Here is a 20,645-nt window from a genome sequence, read left to right on the forward strand (position 1 = left end):
GGGGGGGGGGGCTTTTTGCTGGCCTTTTTGTTCCGCTTTGAAGAGAAGAGCAGTGTTTTAGGTCCTGCTCTGCCATTCTCATTCATGTCTGGCCGAAATGCTTTCTAGAACACCTTTTGTACTGCCACAAAAGAATGCCAGAATTTCGGTGACTGCACTGTCAACAACTGAGACTTTTCTTCTCTTTTTAAATTATACTCATCCCAACAGTTGTCTAATGGCATTATCAAACCACTGCCACAGTCCATTTCGGCTCATAGCAACCCTCCATAGGGTTTCCAAAGGGTACATCTTTACAGAACTGGCAGCTTCGTCTTTTTCCAACAGAGCAGCTGGTGGGTTTTGAACTGCTGACCTTGTAGTTAGCAGCATGCTTTCTGACATCATCACCAGGGTCCCTGTGAATTAGTCACAGAGGGGATGTGAAGGCAGTGAGGGATTTGGTGGTTCTCAAAATTCCTAAAGTGGGAATTGTGTCCTAAAAAAAAATGTTACCAGTGATACATCGCAGCTGATGGGATCTCAGACAAGTCTTTAACTTCGATTTCCTTAATTTGAAAGAAAGGATCTGCTCAAAAGATATAGCCAACAACCTATTTACACAGAAAATCTATGACATCTGTCAGTAAAATGTAAGGGTATCCCTGTGAGCAAAGAGAGAATGGAAAATGAACATTGAAAAACGGGAAGTTGGGAAGGTTCTAAATTTTAGTTAATAGAAAACTATAGAACACAAAGCGTGCACAGCTGCACGCACTTCTGCTGTGGCTGTTTGACTGCAAGATGCTTCTGGGTTTCCCCTGAGGGACTTCTAGGAAGAGGGGACCGCTAAGGCTCGAGGGGAAAGGCACTTTTCAAGTGCACGTGGTATGCTTAACAACGTATGCATAAACTCAGCCATGAAACCAATGTCAATGTATTCTAAATACTGAAATCATATAGTCTTCTCTCTGACCAGAGACATTTTAACATTAGAAATCAATGACCTAGAAAACACCAATATTAAAAAAATAAATACGCTTTTAAATAATCAGGAGTTCTAGATGAAATCACATGGCACATTAGAAAATATTTCAAACTAAATAATGAAACTATAACATATTTATACTATGAAGCTAAAACTAAATAGAAGAGTATATCATTTTAATGGCTTCTACTAGGAAAAAAAAACGCTCCACAACTAAGCTTCTAAAGACCTGATTCCTTTCAACTCTAAAGGGCTGTTACCTCCCCTTGGCAATCCCAAAGGTCATGGCCCTACCCGAGTTCCGCAGGGGCCAGTTTGTAGTACTGGGATGGCTTGCGTTGCTATCCCTGGAAACCCTGCCACCAGTAATTCATATACAAAAAGGGATGCTCGTGGTGGACAGGTTTTAGTGAAGCTTGGAAGAAGGAGCTGGCAGTCTACTTTTGAAAAGAAGACTTTAGGAAGGCAGTGGAACACTGTCTGGGTTTGGGCCAGATCAGCCTCTGAGGTTGGAAGGCATTCAAAATGTAAATGGAAAGAGCCACCTTCTCAAACTAGATCAATCTTAATGGCATGAAGGGAATAAGCTTTTACGACCTTCATTTGCTGATGTTGCATGACTCATAGTGAGAACAGCTGCAAACATCCTTTAATGTAGCGTGTGAAATAGGAATCTAGAAAAAATTAGAAGGGAGAAGGAATGGATGTGTCCATTTCAAAGAAAAATGATCAAAGAGAATGCAGAAATCATCAAACAATATCATTAATATCACACATAAGAAAAGTTTTGCTATAGATCACTCAAAAAGCCTGGGATGGAAATGCGAATTCTCACGGGTAGGGTACAAGTGTTTCAATGAGAATAAACCAATTTAAAGCCTGATTTTATACTGCTTGAAGCATTATGTAAGACAATTTCTGTTGATCTTAAATCTCTTTTAGCAGATGTTATATAACTCAGCATGCCTACTGACTTTATAAATCCTTAGCTAATACCAGTGGCAGAAGAACAATTTTTAACTTTTAAAAATCTTTTGTAAGTATTTCGAAATTACATGTTTCATTACCTCAATGTACAAGTTAGCGAACCAAACAGAAACTGTTCAGGGAAACTGAAAGTCATCCTGGTATAGTCAAACTATAAACCAGTGATGCCCTCTAGAGTTACTGATGGAAATGCTATGAACTGTCAGATACGTTTACCAGGACTGTTGTTTCCAGAGGTGATCCCAGTCTCTCACCTCAACACTAGTGGGTAGGGCCATTCTAGTCCAAACATAATCCCTGGGAATATCACCTGAGAGTTTATTTGAAATGTATTAGGCTCAGGACCCACGCCAGATCTGCTGAGCCAGACCGACATTTTAAAAAGATCCCCAAGTGATTCCCATCAATGCTGAGTTTTGAGAAGTGTCCTAGGATAATATTGGCTAACACAAATTTTCATTCTGCCCGATACTTAGCGAAGCCTGGTTTTGGCAATCAGACTTTTTTCACACTGACCTCCCCATCCCTTACTTGCCTTTTGTAGATCAGGATTAAAAGATGTATGGGAAATTGATATCCCAATCTTATATGTAACAATCATTTCCATGCTGAAACCCTTTTCTATGCAACAGAAAGAAGCAGGAAGGGATTAACTGTGACATCTATTTGAACTTCCAGATACTGACACTCGACACATGAGATTCTTAAAAGTAGCTTCTTGGAAATCTAATTGTCCACTGAGAATACTTATAGGGTATGACAGTATTGTAATTAATTTTTCCAATATGCTAGAGCTTAATTGTTTTGCCTTTTTCTGGATTCAGACTGGGGAGAAAATAAAGGCACTTTCTTTTGATTAAAACTTTTCTATCACGTTTCTTTCAGAATTATTGGTAAAGATCAAACAATCACTCCTTCCCTGTCTCATTCAAAGTTTGATGAAACATCTCCCTAATTTAATCACTGATTAATCATTCCTTATTCAGAAGCATCTGGTAAGTTGAGTAACTTCCACATAGTAAGTACTCCAAAATACAGACCTGCCAGCCTACTGGCTACTCATATACGCCACAGGTACTAGGGCCACTCTTTAAAAGTCACATGATTGACATAGGATTTAAAATAAGGATGAGCTCCTTTGAAAGAGGGAATGTTTGTTTAGAAATATAAAGTCTGATACATCTACTACTAGAAAAAGATGAGGTCACACAGCACTGTGTAGTTCTTCATTTTTTCAAAGTGAAAATACTTAAGTTTTAAGTGTTACCTTACTCAGGGATGGGGTGGGGAAAGAATTTCCATGTTTTCCTTTTCGGATCTGCTCAGTACCCCTATGTGACTTTCAAATTGGGAGGTAGCCCTATCCTAGCAATAAGTTCATCACGTTTAGATCAGTCTTAACAGTAAGGTGACCAGACGTCCCGCTTTTGGCGGGACAGTCCTGATTTTTAATAATTTTTCCCGTGTCCCGCGGCGTTTGAAAAAAGTCCTGATTTTTTGAAAGAATGCACAAGCTAGGGTCTATGGTTTTCAGCTACCATGTGGCTATTTTGCAGGATATGAGTTTTATCAATGATGCCCCGCGTTACCAATGTTGAATCTGGTCACCTTACCTAACAGGGATGTTGTATATCACTCAAGAACACTGTTGACTACACATTGGATGCAGCCCTGGGCGAGGCCCTGCATGGCCGGGGTCATCCGCTAGCTGTGCCATGAAATAAAGCTGCAGGTGACCAGCTTCCTGCCAGTTCTCACGTTTAAAGATATTTTAAGACACACTTTAGGAAGTCTTTTTCATTTCAAAGAATGCATCGCATCACTACCATTTCTACTCTTCTATTAATGCCCACAGTCAAAGAAAGAAACAACTTACAATAAGCAACATAGCCTTTTATGTCTTATGACTTTTTTTATATACATGTTTCTTAGATTTAAGAACCCCCCACAGCGCTAAAAGCATTTGCCTGCAATTACTGTTTCATGCCTGTAAAAGGTAACAGCCATCTCAAAATTTGTAATGGCCTCCTATCTGACACCCATGCTAACTGTAGTGTCCTCTGGAGAAAAATGTCATCCATCATTAATCATTAAAAAAAAATAAAATCAGCAAATTTGAAACAAACTCCTGCTATTTGTCAATTCATGATAGAAGAAAAAGAAGGAGATGATGCCTTCTTCCTCCCATAGACAATGTGGGTTTAGAAAACAGGTGGCATTCGACAGCATAAAATATCCAAAGTTCTAAGGACACCATCATACTTGAAGGGAGAGCGATTTCCTTCCATGTGTTGCTTCTCTGACTTGCTCAGTAACCCCAAGTGATTTTCAAATTGGGAGGCAGGTTCCTAGCAGTAAGTTCATCAAACATCGATCTGTCTTGGACAGGGATGGTGTAGAACTCAAGAACGTCTCTGACTCTGCACATCTGATGGAGCTTTGAGTTGGGAACCGCATGGCCCAAGTCGTCAGCTAGATGTGCCAAGAGACGAAATTTCAGATGACCATCTTCCAGGGAGACGTCCTGCCAATTCGGAGGAACAGATGGACCAAAGACTTCTTTGACACGAGATTCTAGCCGACCCTGGAGATCATCAGGTGGCATGTATGTTTGGCTTCGTAAGGGTGGGCACACCGGCACAGGATCTTTCTTCACCTCTTCTATTACCTCATCCACAACCGGCTCTTTCTCTTTCCTGGAATCATCAAAAAGCATCTGTGAATCTTTGGTCCACAACATAAGGGAAGTTAGCAAACACCAGACCCAATCTTGCTCCTCAACTAAAACCAAGATGATCTGCACACTTACTACTCATCTGTACAGAAAAGACAGGTCCGTCCCCTCAGGATGCTTAAGGTTTAAGTTGACACAGTATCAAAGGCAATAAACTTACATGCTGTAAGAATTCTTAAGAATGGATGAAGAAACTCTCCTCTTTGGGATTTCCAGTTCTCTAGAATCTGACCTCAATTTAGTTCCCTTATCTCCCACCAATCTCCTATAACCTCTCTAAACTCTACCCAAACGACACTGCCTCTCAAATGTGCCCCCACTCACCTGAAACCACGAGTTGGCTGAAGCTATGTCCTGAAATGCTCACCTTCCATCTCTACAAGCAGAAATTTTACCTTATATGCTCGTGTATCAGTCGAGTTTTTCAGCACAATTTTTAATGCAGTTTCTGTGGTCAAATTAGGTGCCTCAGCTGATATTCAGGTTGGCTTATACTTGGGTATATACAGTATTTATCCTTCAAGTTCTAACACAAAACGATTTTCTCCAAGCAGCTTTCCCTAATCTCCCCAATCAAATGTAACGGTGAGCTCCTCTGAACTCCCACGGCACTTTGTTTCCATTGCTCTCAGGACACAGCACATCCTACCTGTGCTTTCATTTTACTTACATTCCATTTTTCTCAGAACAAGGTTTCTCAAACTCAGTAGTGATATTTTGAACTAAGCAATACTTTGTTGGGGGAGACTGTCCTGTGGGCTGTAGGACATTTAAACAGCATGCTTCATCTCTATCCTGTAGATACCAGGAGCACTCCCACCCCCAGGCCCTCACAACAGAACATAGCTCCAGACACTGTCAAAGTTCTGAGCAGTGAGAAAGGCAAAACTGTCCCCAGTTTAGAATTACTGTACCAGACTATGAACTCCTCACTACAAAAACCTGTTTTATTTTCGGACTATCTGAAAACACAAATATCTTTTTGAATAAGTATTTTTGGGTATTTGCCAGGCATACTATTCAGAGTGCTGGATATGACTTATTCACGGACTGCAGGCTTCCTGTTTCCCATGGAGTTGGCATCTGTTTGGATTTAGTCATCCCCACAGAAACTGCTGCACCTGGCCACGAGCATGGTTTGTAATGCTCGTCCTCCTTGCCTACTCAAAGACTTTCTTCCAACAATTAATCCCTCTGTCTGCATCAAATGTTTATCTTCTTCTCTTTCTGCTAGAATAGTCCCATGGATACAGACCCCTGTAATACCTACATCTTTAAAGAAGAAACTTCTTCCGGGACTCCAGGTCACCCCCTTCTTTCTGAGAAAGCTTTTCAAAAGAGCTGTCGATATTGTGTCTACTTGCTCACATCTTTCTCCTCAAACCAGGCCAGTCACAGTGCCTCACACTCAGACTGTAATTCATTCCTCCCGTCTCACTAATCTCTTGTTCTGCTCAACTTCAATTTCCATTTCCCGAAATTACATGCAACATTTAATTTTTTTTTCTCACTTTCTCCTTCAGTACAACATACTTTTAAGAAGAGAAAGCTTTGAGTGTTGTCCTATCACTACTATATCCCTAACACTTAAAAATACGACCTGGCATACAGCATATTCTTTGTTGACTTAATGAATAAACTTGAAAACATCAACGTGAAGGTTTGAGATAATCGTCAATAGAGAGGTGTAGGTGATACATGAACTGATGTTCAAGGTAAAAATTCCTTCTGGGCAGTTTTTGTTTGAAATCTAAGGGCGCCCTGAAGAGCATGCCAAAACACTATTTGAATCAACTATTACCTTCCAAAGGTTCCTCACCGTGCGGTGGGAAAAGCAGATGAGAGTTAGGTAACCCGTGGCCTAGACCCAGCTCTTCAATGAACTTGCCCTGTGACTTCTGAGAAAATATACCTCCCTCTGTGGGCCTCAGTTTCCTCCCATGTCAGACGTTCCAGAGGAACTTTGTTCCCGCTGAGCCAGCCCGGACCCTTAAGACGCTGGTCCAGGGAAGACGTTTTCTGTGTGTCTTTCTCTGAACTCGGCCCACGTGCACTTCAGGCAAGACGCCCCTCGGCCTAGGGACCTGAGCTTTCGCCGGCCCCGTCCGAACAGCGTGACGCCCCGTTTCAACCTGTCCCTCTGCTCGCCGCTTTCTCTCTTCCGTGAGAATGGCCCAGTCTGACCGCCGGCTTTACCTGGATCGCGACCAAAAGTGGCGCGGCGCCCCAGCGACTATCCAGAGGACGCTTCTCCTCCCAAGGCCGAGCGCAGACAGAGCCGGCAGAGTCGCCATGTCCAAGGCGAACGACGGGCCTGAGCTCCGCCCGCAGACGTGCGGACGCGCCGAGACCAGCCAATGGAGTGTAAGCCAGTCGCCAACGTCACGTTCCACCCTCGCCCTGTGCACTCTGGGAAATGTAGTCCGGTCGTTCTGGCGGACCGCCTGGACCGGGGCGCACGCTCAGAGCATGACGGGAGTTGTAGTGGGGGGCGTCCCGGGAAGATTCCGAGTGACGCCTTCTGGTCTGGGGGCGGGCGGTCACAGCGCTCCTCGGCTGAAAGGAGGATCCAGCAGCAGGGAGGAGGCTTTAGGGCGGCCTGGAAGCCTGCGCAACCTGGCCGAAGAGTGGGCTGGGGGCTGAGCAATGGTCAGGGAGCGCGCCTGATATGCTGCTGGGGTCGTGACCGCCTTTGGACCGAGGCTGGACCTGGCCGGACCCAGCCAGGAGGCCTCGGCTTCGTGGGGCCTAATCGCCAGTGGTCACATAGGCCTCACCAAAGGCTCCTCTGTGCAGCCCCCGCAGGTCCTGTCCTGTTTCTTTGGCCGGGCAATGGCCTCCCCTAGCCCCCCACCCGAGCCCAAGGTAAGTCGTTCTTCGGGGTAGCCTTGTTCTCTCTCTGTTACCCGAACCTGGCCGCGCCACGGGGCCATCCTATAGCATTCTTTAAGGCCAGCACCTGCAAGGAGCTACCCCCTAGTGCTCTGGGGTGTGGTCGTGACCAGACTGCCCACAAACGCCTTTTTTTCCTGAAGAGAATTAGTAATACTCCGAGGTGGCCACTTGTGAGTTTCTCAAGAGGAGGCATTCATCTGGTCTGCTGTCCCTCCTCTGTGCCCTTTGCTCTGGGCCCCATGCCGAGACCCAAGGTAGATGCCTAGAGGACCTGGTGCCATGTAATTGAACAGGGTCACTAGCTGGTGCCAGTAGAGAATTGGAGTGGAGCCATACGGTGAAAGAAGCTGGGAGAGGCCTTGGGACGGCTTACTAAAATTAAAATATTAGGCCATAATTATTAAACCAACAAAACTTTATTCATGCTCATGGGGACAGGGTGGATCCAGCCTAGTTATTCGGTAGTCTAAGATGCGTGTCTGTTACAGAATCGGGCCCTGCTTGTTCCTCCTAGCCTACTGGGCCCTGATCAGTGATTGCTCCTACCACTTGCTGTGGTAGAATTGTCCTTGAGGCAACAGGAACTGACTACAGAAATCATGCTGTTTCAGGGTTTGCTGACATTTGAGGATGTGGCTGTGTTTTTTACCCAGGAGGAGTGGGATTATCTGGATGCAGCTCAGAGAAGCCTTTATAAGGATGTCATGATGGAGAATTTTGGGAACCTGGTGTCACTGGGTAAGAAACGTATTTCTCTGATTAAAGTTATCTAAAAGGCTAGTAGCAATGAAATTTGGAGAACTTTTGGATCACTCTCAGTACCTACACTGCTTTATTCCAGAGTTCTGATCCAAACCACACTGTGTCCTTTCAGTACCAGTCTTTCTGGCTGCCTGTCTTCCTAATCTCATTTCAGTGTTGCTCTGTACTTTCCCTCCTGGCTCATCCTCCCACTTCTTTCCTCCCACCCCTTTCACTCTGCCTTCTGGAGCCCCTGTTCCTCTTCACATCCTGTTCCTTGCTCTTCCTGTCCTTAACTGAAAGCTGGCGCTCTCTCAAGGACACCACTTCCTTGGCAGCTCTTCGAGGGGGGAGGCTGCTAATTCTCCAACACCTTTCCTCTTTCACCATCCATTACCTCGATGTTGAAAGGGAGAAGCACTCCCAGCTTTTCCCCCCAAACATTCCTTTTCCACCTTCCACTCAAATGCCTTCTTTTGTTTGTCATCTCAGCAATCTTGCTTTACCCACTCAATTCCTTGTCCATTTCTTTGGTTCCCTCACATGCAGACTTTGTCACAGGTTTCACGGTCACCTCCACTCCAGTGTTACTCAGTTCAATAAGTGGATGACCCAGCCAACACCTGAGCTGTAGGGGAACTTGATCATGTGGGCTCCAAGAAAGGACCCAGCTTTGTAGTTCTATAAAGCAACTCCCATCCTTGATCATGCCCTTGATGTCATAACAGACAAATCTTAAACCCCAATAACTTACCATGCTAGTTTTCCTATTCCTTTCCTGCTTAGCCCTATTCATTCCCAATGGTATTTACTATCTCTTGACTTCTTGGCGGGCTATCAATCTTCGGACTCTACCTCCTCATCTATGGTCCTATATCTGAATAAGTTTCTCACTACCATAGTCTGTTGCCACATTGGTATTAAGCTCTACCCACACTACAAACTTCAAATTCTGTGTCAGTTATACAAACTGCCAGTTCTCTCCTGCCTGAGTTGCAAGGGACCCTGGCAGTGCAGTGGTTATGAGTTGGCTTGCTAACCGTAGAGTCAGTTATTTGAAAACACCAGCTGGTCCAAGAGGAAAAGATGAGGCTTTCTACTCTGGTAAAGAGTTCAACTCTCAAAAACCTACAGAGGTAGATTTACCCTGTCCCATAGGGTCGCTGTAAGTCAGAATCCAATGAGTTTGTTTGGGTTTTTGTTTTTGTTTTTATCCTGAGTTGGTAGACACAGCTGGAGAAATTTTATAACCAAAATCTTGTTTGCCCTCTGTAGATGCCTGGATTTTTCCTTTGAGTCTCCACATCTCAGCAATTTTTAAATTGTTATTTTTGCCCTTGGTTTGCTCATTTCCCTGTTCTTTATAGTAACCATAGGATTCTAAAAGTTAAAAACATCCTTAGGTGTATCACTTAGTAGTGGACCTCACCTTCTGATTCACAGAGCACATGGAGCCCACTGGGCATGTATTTTCAATTTCTCTGCACATCATCTGCAGATGTAAAGCTGCTCCTGTCTTCTCACTTCACAAAGACTTTCACACCAGTCATCCTTTTTCCCCCTTGTAGTATTGGTTTCTCCTTCTTGATTAGTAACTTTATAATGTTTGCATGTTTGGGGCGCTTCCCAGTTGGAGAAGAAAGGGAGTATTGGAGGGGTGTACCTAAGGTCTCTCTTGCTACTACCTGTAACTTGCTACTCATTCTGCACAGACACGTTTTTATAAGAGTAGAATAATTTATGTTCTGCACTTTGTTATTGCCCATTATCTCTAAGCCTTTTTGTCTTTTTACTCCCGTAAATTGTTCTCCCATCGGTCTAAAGCTTAGACTCTAAACTACAACCCTTTGCCATGCAGTCATTGCCAGCTTTATCTACACATGTGGTATCCTGGTCGATACCAGATGTCCAACTTGGCCTGGTTTAGACTACAACATTTAAGTACCATATAAACAAAGATGAACAAAGATGTGGTAGTAAGTTTTGTACTTTCAAACTCTCTTAATGAAACACAATTTCCCATTATTATTTTTGTCTCTCACACTCTGTTCTACTTCTATATAACCTCATTTCATCCCCTTGATGAGAGAACACTACGAAAACTCTAAGGTGTCAGTGTAGTACCCCTCCACATCATCTCCTTCCTTTTCATAATGTAATGGTCTACTTCCTTTGTAGTATTTGGCTCCTCATATTTTTCTATGCTTCTTCTTTTTAAACTTTGATAGCTATATTAATGGTTCAGCTGATGACTTGAAGTCTTAGTTCTTTGACTTTTGCAATTTTAATGACTTCTCTCCAGACAACATGAGCCACATTGGGTTTTGAAGAACTTGGAATTGTTGCACCTTCAAGGACTTGAACTCATTCTTTCTCTGTGGTATTTCTCTCCAATCCTTTGTTTAATTTTGTATTCATTTAATAAATAGTGACCACGCACTGTGGTAGAAATGTATTCTTTAACTTTCTCACATTTTACCAAGAAAATTGTTTTTGTCATTATTACCCTAAATATTTGGGTTGCCATCTGTGCTCTGTAGGCCACATTTGGATCCTTGCCTGTTTTTGTAAATAAAATTTCATTGAAATACAGACAGTTCATTATTTTCTGTCTGTGACTGCTTTTGCATTATAAGGACAGAATTCAGTAGTTGGTATTGAGACCACAAAGCTCCCCTAGCCCCAAATATTTACTCTCTGAACTTTTACAGGGGAAAAAAAATTGCTGAATTTTGTGCTTTCTTAAAACCCATCCATTCAACCTTGCTATTTCCTTGCCTTCTCTCTCTCCCTTCAGTTTACATATTATTAAACCTTTTGGTTAAAGATTATGGAGGCCAACTCAAGCTAGTGCAACCCAAAATGGAAAGTTATGATGGGGACATGGAGATAGAGAATCTGAGAGCCTGGTTATAACTAGACATCAGGAAAAAGCAGAAAGCAGAAATTGGATCATTCTCTCAGGAAGACAGGAATTTCTCTTATTTTGTTCTGTTTCCCAGGACACACTGGTTTTTCCTCATGCTTCTTTACATGTTTCTGTATCTTTTATTTCTGCAATAATAGATATCAATTCTAGTCATATTCATACTAAATATTTCAGTTTCAATTCCAAATTCCTGAGAGAGGCCCACTTTGAATCTAGCATACCACTGGATGGGTGTCAGGGGAGAGAGCCCCTACCAAATCATCACAGGTCTGGTAGGCGCAACTGTAAGGCGATAATAAGTAAAGATTATAGTAAAGTCAAGGAGAACATGAGAGATAGAAGACAGATTGAAATAATGAAGTTAGACATGCTCAGCTCAGTACCATGTTCCCACAGGTGGGAACATACAAGGGGGCTATAAAAAGTTTGTGGAAAGATTCCACTATTTTTTAATTCTTCTATAATTTTTTGAAGCCTCCTCATAAAATGCATGCATACCCAAAGTGTGATTACAGCTACTAATCGTTGATGTAATGAATAATCATTTCAAGACATAGAAACCTAGATCTCACAAGTGTTCTTCACCTGCCTATCTTTTTAATCTTTTTTATGGAAGGGCCATTTTGTTTTATTTACATATTTATGTTTAGTAAAATAAAACCTTTCATATAGTTTATTCATGAAACCCTTAACTACTTTTTTTTTCTTCTCTTTTTTAACATTTTATTAGGGCTCATACAACTGTTATCCCAATCCATACACACATCAATTGTGTAAAGCGCATTTGTACATCGTTTCTCAAAACATTTTCTCTCCATTTAAACCCCCGACGTTAGTTCCTCATTTTTCCCCTCCCTCCCCGCTCCCCCCTCCCGCATGAGCCCTTGATAGTTTGTAAATGGGTATTTTGTCATATCTTGCCCTGTCCGACGTCTCCCTTCATCCACTTTTTGGCTGTCTGTCCCCCAGGGAGGAGGTCACACACAGTTCCATGTAATCGGTTCCCTCTTTCCTACCCATTCTCCCTTTACCCTCCCTGTTTTGCCACTTAACTACTTTAATAAATTTAGACTTTGGGGGTAGAAGATGATGGTTCATAAAGCTCTGGTTTGGATACATTTAAGTTTATAGATTAACTTAAGATGATTTGAGATCCTTATAAACATTTTATTAAAAACATAGATTTTATGTTTTTGTTACTATTGTATAGAACATATTTTAGTTTATTTTAAAATATGTGCTGATTGCTGTCAAGTTGACTCTGAATCATAGTGGCCTTATAGGACAGAGTAGAGCCACCCCACAGGGCTTCCCAGGGTGAAATCCTGGTGGAAGCACACTACCACACATTTCTCCCTCAGAACGGTCGGTGCCTTCAAACTGCCACGCTACAGTTATCTGCTTAATGTTTAGCCACTGTAGCATCCAACCCACTCACCACTCTTGACTCACAGAGACTATAGAACTGAGTAAGAACTGCTCCTTAGGACTCCTGAGACTGCACATCTTTCCAAGAGCAGACAGCTTTTTAAAATCTTTCTCTGAAGAGTGGCTGGTGGGTTAGAAACATTGACCTTGTGAATAGCATCCCAACGCGTAACCGCTTAACCTGTAGCTTCCCAAAATATTTGGCTTAGCGCCCCCTTTTCAGAACAAACATTACAGCCCCCTGGCAATTAAAAACTTTTGTACTATAGTCCCAAATCCAGGAAAGTATATGTATCTGTTTGCAGCCCCTCCTGGATGTGGTATCACCCATGTTGGGAAAGACCTAACCCTTTGTACCACCAAAGCTCCTTTGTATAATATTTAGTTATTATTTGTTCATGCATAACAACCAGTTTCATATATTAATCTTGTTTTTAGCCACCTTACTATACTGTCTAGTTTCTTTAGATTTTCATTTGCTTCTTTTAGGACTTTTCATAATGATATCATCTGCAAATAATAATTTTGTCTTAGTCCTTTGAGTAAAATCCCAGAACAATATGCAAGGAAGAGAATTCTTTCTCACAAGAAAACTACAATCCAATGAAAGGGGCAAACATATAAGCACCTAAAAGTTAAGTATATTATTACACCGGGTTTGCAAAATGTTATTAATAATTAGCTACACGTATGTTTTGTAGAAAATAATAAATTTCTGCTGAAACACTAGGGATGAAAGCATAATAGTAGTATAGTATGGTAATAGCTACCATAAAGTTATGGACGTAGGCCAGTGATAAGAGTCGAAGACCTAAATCTGTCTTATGGCTGAATTAGTAAAGACTTTGTAGAGGAGCTGTTGCTTTGAACTGAATCTTAAAGGGAAAGCAAGAGTTTGCCCTGTAGAAAATGTTGAGGAACATTTCTTTATATCTGCAAAAAATGGCAGAAAGGATTATAACCCAACCAGTTTGCAAATCAAAAATATGATTGGTGGTAGGATAGCAAGCTGAGGGTTATAGACAGTGTCATGTGAAGAACTTTATGTTAAGTAATAAAGTACATTTATTCGACCTTAAAAGTGATAGGAAACTGGTGGTTACATGAAGCATCTTTTTGGAATCCATGAAGCAGATGTAGTGTGAGGCAGCCTAATGACCAGAGCCAAAGATTATTAGATTGGTGCTACAATAATCCAGGTAAAACATTATTGTGAGGGTAGAAAGGAAAGGTGACATGTCACAGTAGAGTATCAATAATTTTCACAAATAATTACAGTGGAAAAAAGGAGGAGATTTAGAATGATTTCCTGCTTTGATACTTGAAGTTAACCAGAGTGATGTGGTGCTCCTTAAGAGAAGATGAAGAATAGAGGTAGGCAGAGACATAAAAACAGATGGTAAAGATCATGTTAATTGTCACTCCTTTGAGACTCTAAAGAGGAGAGGTCCCATAAGTGTGTATGAGATTCACTCACTGTCATCGAGAAAATGTAATGGCATGAAACCCAAAGACGGTTAGTGTCAGGAAATGAGGGGGTGGCCAACAGTAACAAGTGCTCTGAGCAAGAATGAGGACTGAAAAATGGCCATTGCATGTGTTATTTGAAAGTCATCAGTGGTTCAATGAGAAGTTCCACTGGATGCTGAAAACAGAAACCAGATTCATAGTCAGTTATAGAATAGATTGTGTAGAAAAAGGACTTGGGAAACATGTCTAAGAAATGAAGAACTTGCCATTTTAAATTCTTTCTCAAAGCTAATATTTTTTCTTTTGAAGATGAGCTAAAATTGAACATATTTATATGTGGGAAGGAAGATGTCAATAGAGACAGCAGATTAGAGAAAAGGGGAAGAATGGTGTTAATTGAGCTAGAGGTGAGAGGGATCAAGGAGGGGTGGATGAATTGACCTTGGATAAGAATAAACTATATCTTAATCTCCCATTTATTTTTGTAAGATTTTTATTTCTCAGATGTAATACAGATATAAGAGTTTCATTTCTCAGATGTAATACAGACGCAAGGTTGACTAAGATGGTGAGCTTTAGGTCTCATATCTTTAGACGAGAAAGAACCCATCATACTTGAAGAAAATGCTGTAGTTTATAGGGATGAAGTCTTTTTTTTTTTTGTCTGATGGTTTGGGGTTTTTTTTAAATCATTTTATTGAGGGCTCGTGCAACTTTTATCACACTCCATACATACATCCATTGTTTCAAGCACTTTTGTATATTTGTTGCCCTCATCATTCTCAAAACATTTGCTTTCTACTTGAGCCGTTGGTATCAGTTCTGAATTTTTCCCCTCCCTCCCCGCCCCCCTCCCCACCCCCTCTCTCATAAATCCTTGATAATTTATAAATTATTAGTATTTTGTCATGTCTTACACTGTCTGACGTCTCCCTTCACCCACTTCTCTGTTGTCCGTTCCCCAGGGAGGAGGTTATACCGGTATGTAGATCCTTATAATCGGTTCCCCCTTTCTACCTCAACTTCCTTCCACCCTTCCAGTATCGCCACTCTCAGCACTGGTCCTGAGGGGTTCATCTGTCCTGGTTTCCCTGTGTTTCCAGTTCCTCTCTGTACCAGTGTACAGGGATGAAGTCTTGATATGTTCTTTTTTTTCAATATTTTTCCATTAACTGACCATGTTCTTTTATACTTACTTTTATTCAGTCTTTGTTGTATTGAGTCCATGTCATTTCATTCTTTTTTTTTTAAAGCCTTTTTTTACATAGGTGCTGTTGTTTTCTTAATGTTTTCTTTAGCATATTCTTTCTCTATTCATGCTCATCCTAGAATGCTCTGAATGTGTAGTAAAAAAAAACTATTAATACATTAATTGTTTTTTTCTTTTTTAAAAACATTTTTCTTTTTTTAATCTTTTGTCTCATATTTCTCTTGGTATCTTTGTTTTCCTTTCTGTCATTTGGCCTACTTAAATTCCAATAATGTCTTCTCATCCTAAACTTTTCTAAATCTACTGTTTTTAAATGATCCTCTCTTCACTGATAGCCTGGTTCATCCTAAACTATTTGTTTTATTTCTTTGTTTCCCTATCTTACTGAGTCAGTAGCATGGGAACTACATCTGCTCTTTTCTGGCTTCAGTAGAGAAAAGGAGAATCCAATTTTACACACAGTTTGGCTTTCAACCAAAATTTGGTGGTTTGTACATACTAACTATTCCTCAGGAAAAAGCTGTAGCTTTTCTAAATACTCTGCCTTGGCAACTGTGGAGTGTTCTACTCTATCCTACAGAGTTTTTTTTAAGTTTGAATTGATTTAAAGGTAGTAGCTTGGCTAATGTTTGCATTTTCTGTTTGTTATTCTAGATGTATTGGGCAAAGGTAAGGATGAGGAGCCAATTGTGAAACAGGAAATTGAAGATATTGAAGAAGTAGAACCACAGAGTGTAATTGTTACAAGAATCAAGAGTGAAATTGACCAGGATCCCATGAATAGAGAAACATTTGAACTTGTTGGTCGGTTAGATAAACAGAGAGGAATCTTCTTATGGGAAATACCAAGGGAATCTTTGACCCAGGAACAAAGAATATTCAGAGGAAATACTAATATAATCCATAAGAGACCAAACTCAGAAGAAAAATGCCATAAATGTGAAGAGTGTGGAAAGGGTTTTGTCCGCAAAGCCCATTTCATTCAACATCAAAGAGTTCATACTGGTGAGAAACCTTTTCAGTGCAATGAATGTGGGAAAAGTTTTAGTCGAAGTTCATTTGTTATCGAACATCAAAGAATTCACACTGGGGAAAGGCCCTATGAATGTAACTACTGTGGAAAAACCTTTAGTGTGAGCTCAACACTTATTAGACATCAGAGAATCCACACGGGAGAGAGACCTTATCAGTGTAATCAGTGTAAACAGAGTTTCAGCCAGAGAAGGAGCCTTGTTAAACATCAAAGGATACATACAGGGGAGAAGCCCCACAAGTGTGCTGACTGTGGGAAAGCCTTCAGTTGGAAGTCACATCTTATTGAACACCAGAGAACCCACACTGGTGAGAAACCCTATCACTGTACCAAATGTAAGAAAAGCTTCAGTCGAAATTCATTGCTTGTTGAACATCAGAGAATTCACACTGGGGAAAGGCCTCACAAATGTGGTGAATGTGGGAAAGCCTTTAGACTAAGCACATATCTCATACAACACCAGAAAATTCACACTGGTGAGAAGCCTTTTCTTTGTATTGAATGTGGAAAAAGCTTCAGTCGGAGTTCATTCCTTATTGAACATCAGAGGATCCATACAGGTGAAAGACCTTATCAGTGCAAAGAGTGTGGAAAAAGCTTTAGTCAGCTCTGCAACCTTACTCGTCATCAGAGAATTCACACAGGAGACAAACCCCATAAATGTGAGGAGTGTGGAAAAGCCTTTAGTAGGAGTTCAGGCCTTATTCAGCATCAGAGAATTCATACCAGAGAAAAAACTTATCCATACAATGAAACTAAGGAGACTTTTGATCCAAATTGCAGCCTTGTAATACAGCAGGACATCTACCCTAAGGAGAAATCTTACAAATGTCAAGAGTGTGGAAAGACTTTTAGTGTTAGTGCTCATCTTGTACAACATCAAAGAATCCACACTGGGGAAAAGCCTTACCTATGTACCGTATGTGGGAAAAGCTTCAGCAGGAGCTCGTTTCTCATTGAACACCAGAGAATCCACACTGGGGAGCGACCTTACCTGTGCAGACAGTGTGGCAAAAGTTTCAGTCAGCTTTGTAATCTTATTCGACATCAGGGTGTCCACACGGGGAATAAACCCCATAAATGTGATGAATGTGGGAAAGCCTTTAGTCGGAACTCAGGTCTAATTCAGCATCAAAGAATACACACTGGTGAGAAACCATATAAGTGTGAGAAGTGCGACAAAAGTTTCAGTCAACAGCGCAGCCTTGTCAACCATCAGAAGATCCATGCAGAAATAAAAATCCAAGAAACCCATGAATGTGATGCTTGTGGTGAAGCCTTCAACTGCCACATTTCTCTTATTCAGCATCAAAAATTGCATTCAGCATGGATATAGTAAATGTAAAAAAAGGTTAACGCTCAATTTGATTTGAGACTAGAGATTCAAGTGCAGTTTCTCAATTCAATATGAGTCAAATCTAATAAATCAAATTTTCTTTGTCATTAGGTTATAGTGTCTAAATGCCTATGGGCAGTTGCAGACTTCCATTGCTTTTTGTTTTGATTGTCACAGAGAAAGACTTAGATATTAAAGAACCTAATGAAATTTTTAACAGAAAGGTTAAACCTAGGTTCAGATTACTCAGAGTGAAGAAAGGCATTTGGGACAAAGTTGAATTGGAATGATGGAGCTGGAAGCAGATGATGTTAGGAAACAGTAATGATTGAATGATCCCTCAGCCATAATCATTGACAGGTCCTGCAAGCCCCGTGACATATTTAACTAAGCATGCCCAAGTCTAGTGGTTAAATAGAGGGGGAAAGCCTAGATATGTTATTTGAAACTGATATCCAAAATTATGGGTAAGAAAACCAGTTATTTGGGATGTGAATGAAAAGCGGTTCCAATGCCTTGTAGTTTCCTTATACCTCTCAGATGAATGGACCATTAGTTTTACATGTGCAGATTATGTGAGTAAGAAACAGCGAAGATATTACCAAGAAATCTTTGGGAGTGCCTTTTTATGCAAGATCACCTGTAAAGGTGGAGGTAGACACCTTTTTATATCTTCCACATGTGGAAGGTATTTTTAGTCCTATAAGAGTAATCTTAACACTACTGAGGGCATGTAACAACAGTGTACAGATTCTGATCACCAAGGATTGCAAATAAGCCTGGAGTCTATAGGAACCTGAGTTGTTTTTGTTTTGCTTTGGTTATAGTAACTAGATTTTGCATGCAGTTTTAAAGTCCTGGTTTCTGGTTCTTGGTCTTATTTAAAAGTTACTGCAAACTGATTGATACATCTGTGTTTTTATCATTAAAACTTACTGGGTTTTCTTTTTTGTTTTGTGTAACAATTAAGTTTAGTGAAAATCTTTCCTACTATCAAAGGAAATTACTCACACCAATTCTGAGATTACTGAACCTTTTGGAATAATTCACTAAAAGTGAAGTCTAGGTTCTCTGAGTATAAAATCATAGATCATCAAAGCACTCTTAATTCTAACTTCTCACTATTTTGAGCAAATAACACTGTTCTCTGAAAGCCCCAGACTAATCACCTCTAAACTTTTGTCTCCCTGCCTCTGAATATATGTGGTATATGTGTATGTGTGTATACATAACACTGAAGGTTATGGTACATGTGTCAAAATGTGCCCCTCTTTGTCACTCTTATTTAAATTATTATGCTCATAGTTCCTATACACAACATTTCAAAACATTGTAATCCAATGGGGTAAAAGCGAATACTAAAATTACACTTGATTCCTCAATAAAATCCTCCTGTCCTAAATCTCCCCAGTTTTACTAATTGTTCTATGCCATTGGTTCTCATGCCAAAGATTCAACCAATAACGAGGTTCTTAGACCTCGTAAATATGGAAAATCTCATGTAAAGTATATGTATGTTTTCACTTCATCTATATTAAAATACCATTTGATTGTTGGAGTTACTCTCCATTTCATGGTGACAGCTATCTTGCTTAGTATTTGTGGCTGTTGTTGACATTGTAATTGGAGGCCATAGTTGTACAAGAGGTTTCTGTTAGTGTTACACATCAGTGAACATGAATCCAGAGTAACAAAGTTCCAGGAGCAGTGAACCAGTTCTTGCTTATATGTATGATTCACTGTTTATCAAAAGCAGAACCAAAAGCAAGTTATCACACGTTCACCTCTTTTCCCCTGAAAAGGATAAAAGTATGCAGAGGACTCCACAACGAGAAAGGAGGTGCCTGGAAAAAGAACGATAAATATTCCAAGAGGAAGTGATATTTAAGATGAGATTAAAAGAGTACCTAGTAGCATAAATAAAGTGCCAAGGCCAGGAGTTGTAAACAGTTCAATGAAGAGTGAACCTTTGGTGACTGGTCAGTGTGGCACTAAGTAAGGCTGCCTTAAGAAAGGCTTAAATGAAAGTTGTGCTAAGGAAATGGGATTTCATTTCCCTGCCTAACTTCTGTGGTGGTAATTTCCTTGTTTTGAAATACACTGTGTGTGTAACCAGTTTTCAAAACTAAGCATGTAACCAGCACCCAGGGTAGCACTACACACATAACATCCTCTTTTAACTCAAGAAGCCAAATTAATTTGAATAGAAGGGAAGGGCCTTGAGATTGGTCTGTGATTTTATTCCCAGAGAAGTGCACATACAAAATACTGTTTAAGGACTGTTGTTTACATGCTGGTATCAGGAAGCGTGTAGAGTAGACTCTTAGGCTCTTAGCAGTTGAAAGGCTAAGGTGGTGGAAATGAGAAGTGGGTGGAATTGAGAAATACTTATAAACAGTAAGATTTGGACACTAAATTTGATAAGGGAAGTGAGGAAGAATCAAGGTTTAAGGTGTACAAGCTGAGTTTTTTATCACATTTAAAAAATCATTTTATCGGGGGCTCATACAACATCACAATCCATATATACATCACTTGTGTAAAGCACATCTGTACATTCATTGCCCTCATCATTCTCAAAACATTTGCTCTCCACCCAAGCCCCTGGTATCATCTCCTGATTTTCCCCCTCACTGCCCCGCCCCCCATGAACCTTTTATAATTTATAAATTATTTTTTTTGTCATATCTTGCACTGTCTGACGTCTCCCTTCACCCACTTTTCTGTTGTACATCTCTCAGGAAGAGGTTATATGTAGATCCTTGTAATCGGTTCCCCCTTTCCACCTCACCCTCCCTCCACCCTTCCAGTATCGCCACTCTTGGCACTGGTCCTAAAGGGATCATCTATCCTGGATTCCCTGTGTTTCCAGTTCTTATCTGTACCAGTGTATATCCTCTGGTCTAGTCAAATTT

The 20,645-nt window shown here is 40.7% G+C and overlaps 2 protein-coding genes across 3 annotated transcripts; one reads left to right on the top strand and one right to left on the bottom strand.

Moving 5' to 3' along the window:
- Positions 1-3,826: 3,826 nt before the first annotated feature.
- Positions 3,827-6,982, bottom strand: MRPL50 (mitochondrial ribosomal protein L50). The gene is made up of 2 exons (XM_004711066.2): positions 6,885-6,982; positions 3,827-4,650 (listed from the first exon to the last, which is right to left on the bottom strand). Exons 1-2 carry the CDS (start codon positions 6,980-6,982, stop codon positions 4,263-4,265), a joined length of 486 nt encoding a protein of 161 aa, XP_004711123.1. The 3' UTR covers positions 3,827-4,262.
- A 288-nt stretch (positions 6,983-7,270) lies between these two features.
- Positions 7,271-18,674, top strand: ZNF189 (zinc finger protein 189). 2 transcript variants are annotated; one of them, XM_004710978.2, is made up of 3 exons: positions 7,271-7,553; positions 8,195-8,321; positions 16,016-18,674. In XM_004710978.2, exons 1-3 carry the CDS (start codon positions 7,521-7,523, stop codon positions 17,728-17,730), a joined length of 1,875 nt encoding a protein of 624 aa, XP_004711035.1. In that variant the 5' UTR covers positions 7,271-7,520; the 3' UTR covers positions 17,731-18,674. The 2 variants fall into 2 exon arrangements, with proteins under 2 accessions (XP_004711035.1, XP_012862274.1); XM_013006820.2 differs by having other exon boundaries at positions 8,237-8,321.
- The last annotated feature ends 1,971 nt before the right edge of the window (positions 18,675-20,645 follow it).

Source organism: Echinops telfairi, unplaced genomic scaffold, assembly GCF_000313985.2.
Source record: "Echinops telfairi isolate 266 unplaced genomic scaffold, ASM31398v2 ScPeMD7_7410;HRSCAF=8448, whole genome shotgun sequence".
Classification (NCBI taxonomy): Eukaryota; Metazoa; Chordata; class Mammalia; order Afrosoricida; family Tenrecidae; genus Echinops; species Echinops telfairi.